This window comes from Lygodium microphyllum, chromosome 26 (genome assembly GCF_053477565.2).
Source record: "Lygodium microphyllum isolate KBCC chromosome 26, Lygodium_microphyllum_v1.1.10, whole genome shotgun sequence".
NCBI classification, from domain to species: domain Eukaryota; kingdom Viridiplantae; phylum Streptophyta; class Polypodiopsida; order Schizaeales; family Lygodiaceae; genus Lygodium; species Lygodium microphyllum.
The window spans coordinates 26,492,990-26,502,647 of record NC_141160.1 but is presented as its reverse complement, the minus strand read 5'-3'; the positions used below and the strand labels follow the sequence as shown (position 1 = coordinate 26,502,647).

Genomic DNA, 9,658 nt, shown 5'->3' with positions numbered 1-9,658 from the left:
GCTTTAATAACTTCATTCGAAGTGTAAAACACCATCATGAAATGTATTATTAGAGCACACGAAACAATTACGCCAATCTCCATTTACCCTAGTTGGTTTTTGGAGTACTATACCAATAGTGAGCCACAACCCAAAAGCCATGGCATAGAAAGGCTAGATTCAACGCTAACGTGTCAGATAAAATTTGGTTAAGATAAACATTGTATTAACCCTTCTTACATGCTATCAATAAATATAAAATCATAGCCATCAATTTTAAAACCTCAAATTATCTCAAAATCTCTTTTCATAAAAAATAAGATATCAGTCTTAAAATTCTCAACTTAAAAACATGAACTCGCATTAAACTTCTTGCAAATCTTTGAAATTGTCCAAAGAAAATCAGTGTTCTTTAACTTGTAGACTTTCCCTAGCAATGCATTCCCATATAGTTAATGGATGAACATGCAGCAAGCTACTTCCAAACTACTTGTCTCAAACTCATTGCTACTTCCTCATTGCTTCTAATACAAACTTATAATGTTGAGTGACTTTAAGACTTGTATGTATTAAAGGTCCTTTCAACATATAAAATTCAGAGGTCTAATAATAAACTTTCCAATTGATTGCCACATGAAAGTAGAGCTTTTTCTACTTTCAGCAGCCTGGTAAATAATTTAGGGCCTGTAGAATTCCCAGCTGAAAGTTTACCAACTTCATTTTGGTGGTGGTGGTTTGGGGGGGGGGGGGGGGGGGGGGGGGGGATGGATGTGCACAGAGAGAGAGAGAGAGAGAGAGCTCTTTGATCGTGAGCTTATCTTTTCAGGGCTATGCCCAAGTGGTTCAAACTTCTCAACTTTCAAGACATCACCCTTAACTCCATCTCATTAGAGCCATGTCTAACAGGAACACTAGACCATAAGCTTGTACATTTGAGGAAAATGGTTGTAATCAGGCAGGGAGTTGAAGCTTCTCATTGTTTTTCCAACTGCAAAAATCATGCCAATGATCAATAGTGATGAGAATTAGACATACAGGAGGGGATAGGTACCAGAGCACTTTCTCCAGTTACCTCTTTATATAATAGTAGAAGAAATCAGCATAAAGTGCTGTTTGCACCAGCCCAGATGTCCACGCTGTTCATTTTATGCAACAAAACCACATCATCAAATATTTGAGGCATAAACAAGACAAAGAAACAACAGCCTGGAATTGTGGGATTCTAACAAGTATAGAAGACTGCAGTGATCTGCAAAATCTGGAAAGGTACAACACTGAAAGGATATAGAGGGGAGAGCATAATTACTTATCCATCGGTGGTAGTGTGTCTCAGTCAAATAGCGATAAAGCCAATTCAGAATATACAAAAGACGGTATGTCCTGCACATAGGTAATTGAGAATATCTTAATTTTGTAACAGCTTTTCGAAAATGACTCATGCACTCACTTCAATGATTGCAGTAACAAAAATATAAGTGAAATCCCCATTAGGATTCTTAGTAGATGGACCTAAGTAGCATCCAGAAGAGACAAAGCACACAATCTAAAAGACACACGCAAAGATTTGTGCTCATGTACACCACTTCATTTTTCATTTCCCGTCAGATTTTATGAATTTGGGAGCCATGAGTTTTGGTGTTACCTGATTATTGGGTTGGCAAAAAGAAGAATACACAGTTTGTGCCTTTAACAGGTCCTTTCAGGTCAGTGAGAGGAGGATGGACTAGTCATTTACCATGCAACCTAAGTAGGAGGGATGTTCAAACAATTTGTACAGATGTTCGTGGCAAAGTCCTGCATTATAGTGCTAGTTCAGGCACGAGTAGAGGCACGATTGCGTTTGTGCAGCAATGTGGTCACCATGTACCACAAGGCCCATAATGAAAGCCCATGCACCACAATGCCCATAAAGTTGCACATTACAGGGGGTGCAGTTGTGTGGTGTGTGCAGGAATCAACAACAATACTCAATCACAAATGAAAGCCAATGTGCCAATGAATGAATGAAAGTGCAATGCTCAGAAGACCATAATGAATGATGCCACACTTAAATGCGCTAGGGTTGCACAAAGTGTCCTTGTAAGACAAACCTAACCCTAAAATGGCTGAACCATAATAAGAAACCCTAACCCTTGCGACATTAGAGTCCTAGGGGTAATAGCTTTCCTAAGTGACACTTAATGAGCCCAAAACATGGAATAAAAAACACCGACATGGAGCCAATGAGATGGCCTACAAACCTCCTCTCCATGGTATGGGTGAACTAATGTAGGAAAGATGACAAAATCCCAAAACCCAAAATAAATAAAAATATACAAAGTCATAGTTGCACAAATAATCCAAGTGGATATAACAACCTACGATAGTATAGATTTTGATAGATCATGGAGCAAACGGTATCAAGTTCAGGGGTTGCTAAAAGGCCTATAACTTTCATCGAGGAAGAACCTTCATTAAGAGATCTGTCAAGTTGTCTTCTGTGGGTATGTAAGACAATTGTATACCTAGCTGACATCCACTCACGAACATAAAGATAATGAACTTCAATATGCTTTGCGTGGGCATGGAATGTTAGGTTCCAAGTAATAGCCAAAGCACTCTGGCTGTCAGTGTAGAGAGAGGTCGCAAACATTTGGAGCACATGGAGATCTACCAGTAGCTTAGGGAGACAAACACACTACATTGGATGAAAATGTTGCTCTATACTAAGCCTCACAACTAGAAGTAGCAACTGTAGTCTCTTTCTTAGAAACAAGAGATGAAACCAAGCAATAGAAGTTGTCCCTATGAGAGACATGAGTATCATGGCAGCATTTTCAGGCTCCAATCCCAGTGTACCTTGCATTTGCAATGCAGCCGGACTTCCTGGAATCATCAGATTCCTCTTGCCCTAGATACTCCCCATCTACACTCTTGCATAGCAGATCTATGGGCCCCAAACAAGCAAAGAACATCCAGAGCAGCAATCCTTTCTTTAAAGATACATATGCCCCATGCGTATGACTAGGGAGATTATCTAGATCATGATCATGAGGACTGTCAAAGCAACAATTGAGACCATGAAGACCGGTATTCATAGAGCCCACCATGAGGATCCTCGAACAAATTGTTACTTTCCTTCTCGACCACCATCTTATCATTCTCTCCCTTCTACATCTTCCAATGCCACCAATCTCCAGTGAGAAAATAGGATTAGCAATGGAGGAGAGAGATATGAGACAATGACAGTGAGTGAACTAAAGCAAGAGAGTAGAGTATACTTGCTGAACTAAAAGATAGAGTGAAAGTACAACACTAGTTTAGGTCATGGGTTGACCTAACCAACCTTCCACCAACTAACTAGAGTTAGGCTAAATTACTCTAGTTCCTACTGTCACTAATTTAATATCTAAAGACACTTAGTACACACACTACATTGACACTTTAATAAGTGTCCACACCACACGAAATACATTGGGCACTGCTCAGAATTACTAATTCTAATACCCTCCTACAATGCCAATGTCATGAAGTACAAAGATGATCAATCACCAAAGGGTAAGAAGTTCAAGGACTTTCAAAAAGCCGCAAACTTCTCATGTGGTATTGCTTTGGTCAAAATCTCTACAACATTTTCCTTTGTGGGTACATATATCAAGCTGATCTCTCGTACATAGCATCTCTCTCTGACATAATGGTAATGTACCTCAATGTGTTTCGTGTGAGCATGAAACACAAGATTTCACACCATTGCAATAGCACTCTGGCTGTCAAAAAGAACGGGTGTAGGACCCTCCAATGGTAAATGTAGATCAGTCAACAATCTATGCAACCATACACATTCCATTGTTGCTGTGAAGGCTACCCTATAATCAGCCTCACAAGACGAGATAGCCATGGTAGGCTATTTCTTGCTTAACCACGAAATGCATGAACGGCCCAAAAAGAAAGAGTGTCTACTAGTAGATTGCCTAATATCTACATCACCAACCCAATTTGAATCACTGTAGGCCTATAAGTGCAAGTCTCCCCCCTAGGAAATAATAATGCATGTGACTAAGTACCTTGCAAATCTCTAAAGATCCGCTTAACACCTTACCAATGTACGGTCTGTGGGCTATGCATATATCTACTCACTTGAGATACTACATACTGAATGCCAGAACGTTTGTTGCAAAGGTAAATAAGGCAGACATCAGCCTAGCTGTAAATTACAATATCATGCATTTCTTCACCATCATGCATAGACAGCTTTAAGCCTAGCTCCCTTGAAGTGCACTTAGGTTTTCAATCTTGCATATTAAACCCATGTAATAGCTTATCCACATACCATGACTATGACATGATGATATTATGCTGATTTTGGGTGAACTCAATCCCCAAATAATAGTACGGGCAACCCATATCTGACATAGCAAATGCATGTTTTAATTTAGCCTTAAAATTTGCAATTTTTCCCTTTGTAGGTCCAGTGAGTAGCATGTCATCCACATAAAGAATGATAATCAGCAAGTCCCCCCTTTCATTCTTAATGTATAGAGTAGGAACAATCTTACTATTTTGAACCCTTTGCTAGCCATATATGCATCAATTTTTAAGTACCTTGCACAAGGAGCTTGTTTAAGACCATAAAGAGCTTTTCGTAGCTTGCATACCATGTGCTCTTTCCCTTTAATCGCAAACCTTGGAAGTTGTGACACATAAACATCCTCATGCAAATCCCCATTTAAGAATGATGTCTTAATGTCCAACAGAAGTACTTTCCAACCATAATTTGCAGCCATGGCAATCACACATCTCACCATAATCATGCAGGATGTAGGAGCAAAAGTTTCCTCATAATCTATGCCCTTCTTTTGAGCATAGACTTTTGCTACCAACCATGCTTTGTACCAACAAATTGTACCATCAGCCTTACACTTGAGTTTAAAAACCCATTTTGTGCTAATGGCCTTCTTGCTAGGTGATAAATCCACAAGACCCCATGTAGAGTTAGTGGCAATGGAGTCTAACTCCTCTTGCATGGCCGCATCCAATGTATATCTTGCTAAGCTTCGTTCAAGGAAGTAGACTCGTCATCATCCAACAATGAGCTCATGAATACATATTCATCATAATCATCTACTTCCGTAATATCAACCAAATGTGGCCCCCCTACATCATGTGTTAATCTCACTACCCCATAATTGCATGCATGACCTACTATCCAAAAAACATTGGATTGGCACTTTCAAGTCAACCTTGCACATGCATCAATTGCCCCACTAGCATCATTTGCTTATGCTCACTACCCACATTTAGAACATCATGTTGTTGTATTGGCTCTTCCTTTGGTGCATCTTCTTGTCCTGAAGCGCTTGAAGATGATATCCTCTTCTTGCCTTTGTTGCCCTCTTTTAACGAGTACAAAAAGCACATGAATTGAGGTTCATTTGCCAATTGCATAAACATTTCAGCTGCTCTCCTTAGGTGATCTTTAAATTAATCATCAAATTCCTCTTGCGTTTGCTGGTCATCAACTTTTGAGGCCTAGAAGGACCCACATTTACGTGCCTTTTGTCCAAGATCAAGCATTGCATTTTCCCCAACGCTATGTGAATTTCACGTCAAGAGGCATCATCCTTGCTTGATCCCATCTCACGATCTAAAGGCATTCTTGTTGTAATGCTCAACTAAATACAATTTCAGCACTAGAGCTGACCTTTAATCAAGTACCTCGAGCCCTCCAATTTGAGAAAATTGATGGTATCCCGAAGATGAAACCTTGAAACCAACCTTTGTTCTTGGAAAAGGTAGTAATTTCCTAATTAAGCACTTAATTACAACAATCAACAAATGAATATAACTTAAAAATGCACAAATTGTAGAAGACGAGTCTGTGCGAGCTGAGATGAGAGGGCAAGGAGTTGAAAGCAATAGTGTGAGAGAGTGTGTGAGTACGACATGGTGGGTATTCAATACAATGACTCGTGTACTACATTTTAGGTTTTGAATATATATAAAGTACAAAGTGTAAGGGTGTGTTCACACCTGAACACAATAAAAGGCATGATAACCCTTTATTCCCAACAACCTCCCACCTAAAGGCAATGTGCCCGAAGGTAGAGGAAAGAATCAACTAAGTCTATGTATGTACAAAGCTGAAAGACACATATACTATCCAACCCCCACCATCTGGTGGCAATGAGCAAACCGCTCGGCTGGAAGACCTTTTGTGAGGTCTGTAGGATTATCATCTGTATGTACCTTGACAAGCTCAATGTCTTTGCTATCAAGTACATCCTTAAGGAAGTGATACTTCACCTGTATGTGCTTTGTCTTTCCATGAAAGACGAGATTCCGTGCTAGCATGATAGCACTCTGACTATCATAGTGGAGGATAGGAACCTCTGTAATCCCAAGTTCGCTCACCAGACGTGAAAGCCATAAAGCCTCTTTGCATGCCTCTGTGGCAACCACATATTCTGCCTCTATAGTAGACAGTGCAACACACTTTTGCAGCCTAGATATCCAAGAGATTGCTCCTCCTGTGAATATAAACACATATCCTGAAGTAGATTTCCTGCAGCCAGCATAGCCAGCATAGCCTGCATCCGTGAAACCAAGAGCACATGACTTCTGCTTACCAAAACCGATACACAAATCCTTTGTGCCCTTAAGGTATCTCATGATACCCTTCACTACTTTCCGATGCTTTTTGCCAAAATATGCCATGTATCTACTAACTACACCCACCGCAAATGCAATGTCAGTACCTGTAGCAACCATAGCATACATCAAGCTACCAACAGCTGAAGCATAAGGTATCTTGGCCATTTCATCCTTACCATCATTTGATGTAGGGATGTCATCTGCACTAAGTTTCACATATGGAAGCAATGGTACACCAATAGCTTTCCCCCCCTCCATATTGAAGCGTTGCAGAACTTTCGTAATATACTCCTGCTGTGACAGATAAAGAAGACCCTTTAATTTCTCTTAGTATATGCATGCCAAGTATGTGATTTTCCTCACCGAGATCTTTCATATCAAAGCTACTGTATAGACTCTGCTTCAAGGAGTACAAGGCATGAGCATCCTTGTCTACAATTAGCATGTCATCCATATACAATACCAGGAAAATAAGGCTGTCATCTACTGCCTTCTTGGTATCAAGCAGTGATCAACTTGAGAACGACGAAATCCCTGAGATTACATGAATGTATCAAATTTGTGATACCATTCGCATGGTGCCTACTTCATCCCATACAAACTTTTGTTGAGTTTACATACCATGTGTTCTTTTCCCTTGGCAACAAAACCATCATGCTGCTACATATAGATTTCCTTATGCAAATCACCATGTAAGAAGGCGGTTTTAACATCCATCTATATGAGCTCCATGTCCTCAGATGCAACCAAGCCCAAGATGGTTCGGAAAGTAGTCATTTTGACTACAGGAGAAAAGATTTCATCAAAATCAATTCCATGTTCTTGCTTGTACCCTTTAGCAACCAAGCGTGCCTTGTACTTGGGTAAAGAACCAGAAGTGACTTTCATTTTGTAAACCCATTTGCAAGATAGCACTTTTTGTCCTTTTGGCAAAAGTACCAAACCCCAAGTGCCATTCTTCATGAGAGATTCCATCTCTGATAGCATTGCTTTTTGCTATTTCTTACTATCTTGTCTGTCCATTGCTTCTTGGAAGTATGACAGTTCACCACAATTTGTTAACATGACATAATTAGACACATAGTTGACTAGAGGAACAAATCTATTTAGCTGTTTTTGCACTCTGGTCGACCTACGACCCAGTGGTCAATATTTGCTAGCTATTCAGCCTGTAAATCTGCATTAACAGCTTGTTGTTCTGCAGGTACAACTTACTGTATAACTAGTTCAGGTTGTTCCAAGTGCACATATTCTTGCTGAATTTGTGGAACATCATGGGCAAGATCTTGCTGATCATTTACAGCATCATTCCCTACATTTTTAGGGACATTTTCAACAGGTATTTGCTACTGTCTAATGGGCATTCTTTGTTGTCCAATTGGTACATCCTCCCGGAATACAACCCTTCTGACTTCCTCTATTCTTTCGGGTTGTTTATGCATGTGGTCTTCTTAGAAGATGACATCATTGCTGCATACTACTTTTCTTTTCTCGAGATCCCGTAATCTATAACCCATTTCACCTTTATCACTATATCCTAGGAAAATATATTTACAGGACTTTGGCTCAAGTTTGTTGCGTTATTCCTTGCGTATGTGCACAAATGCCTCACAGCCAAACACTTTCAAGTGTGCACACGAAGGTGGCTCACCCGACCACGCTTCTTAGGGAACTCCCCCCTCCCCCCCAAAGACTTGTTTAGTGACCGATTAATCAAATGTATGGCTGTCATAACAACCTCTGCCCAAAAACCATGGGGTAAAGGAGCATGTGACAGCATTGTACGGCCCTTGTCTTGAATGGTCCGATTCATACGCTGTGCAACACCATTTTGGGGCAGATTATGAGGAGCAGTAAGCTCCCTCTTAATCCCTTTGTTGTTACAAAAGTCTTAAAAGGCTTTGGACACATTCCCCACCATTGTCAAAGCGAAGGCATTTTAATGTCTTGTTGGTCTAATTTTCAACAAGTGCCATGAATTTGTTAAATTTATCCAAGGCCTCATCTTTGCGACAAATTAGATAAACCCAAACTTTGCGTGTGGCATCATCAACAAAGGTAGTAAAATACTTCTTCCCCCCTAAAGATAACCCTGGCATTTGACATACGTCTGAACGTACTAACTCCAAGGGTGAAGACTTTAGAGAAAGAGATTTTTTGTGTGACATTTGAGCATATTTACCATAAATGCAATAATCACACTGTTCAAATCAGCATATCTCAAAGACGGTAAATAACCCAAACGAGAGAGCACTTTCATTCCAGATTGACTCATGTGTCCCAACCGGCTATGCCACAAAGAAACACTTGGCTGCTCAATTATGGAGACAACATGATCACGCACACTGGATACATGCAAAGGATACATAGTATCACTTTTGGATCCCTTGGCAACAATGCGGGAGCCCTTACATATTTTCCATTTGCTATCCCCAAAGGTGGTGTGATAGCCTTCATCATCTAGTTGCCTTATGCTTATCAAGCTCTTCTTGAGCTGAGGTACATGTCTCACATTATGCAAAACAAAGACAAAGCCATGCTGAAATTCCAGTTTCACATTGCCAATGCTTGCAATTTTACATGCATGGTTATCCCCCAAGTGGACAACACCACGTACTGCACCATTGTATTCACAGAACCACTCATGATGTGGTGTGACATGAAAGGACGCACCTAAATCAAGTATCCAAGTGTGAATGTCATCCTCAGAATCTGCAATCAATGCATGTGCATCCAAAGAAGAAGCTAGAAGTACATCACCATCATTGTCATTATCATGAGTGACTACATTAACCTCTTCTATTTTCACATTGATCTTTTTGGCATGCTGGTTGTCCTTGTTTTCAGCCTTGTTGGCTTCATTGTTTTTGTTTTTACCCTTCTCTTTCTTCAACTGAAAGCAATCCCTTTTGTAGTGCCCCCTTTTGCCACAATGATGGCTTTTCACATTCTTTCCACGAGATTCTTATTTCGAATGCATTATACATAAACTTTTAACAATTTTATTTCCAAGGCAAATCTTTTCTTTCCAAAAATAATAGCATCGAGG

General features: G+C 40.1%; 1 protein-coding gene across 1 annotated transcript in view; it reads right to left on the bottom strand.

Annotated features, from left to right (window-relative positions):
* Window positions 1–522: 522 nt before the first annotated feature.
* The window catches only part of LOC148013072 (ER lumen protein-retaining receptor-like), an 83,618-nt gene continuing 74,482 nt past the window's right edge, over window positions 523–9,658 (bottom strand). The window contains exons 4-6 of the mRNA XM_087668587.1: window positions 1,286–1,359; window positions 1,052–1,115; window positions 523–967 (exon numbers count right to left, since the gene is read on the bottom strand). Of these exons, the coding sequence (XP_087524713.1) occupies window positions 931–967; window positions 1,052–1,115; window positions 1,286–1,359 (175 nt within the window). The 3' untranslated portion in view covers window positions 523–930. The remainder of the gene's footprint in view (window positions 968–1,051; window positions 1,116–1,285; window positions 1,360–9,658) is intronic.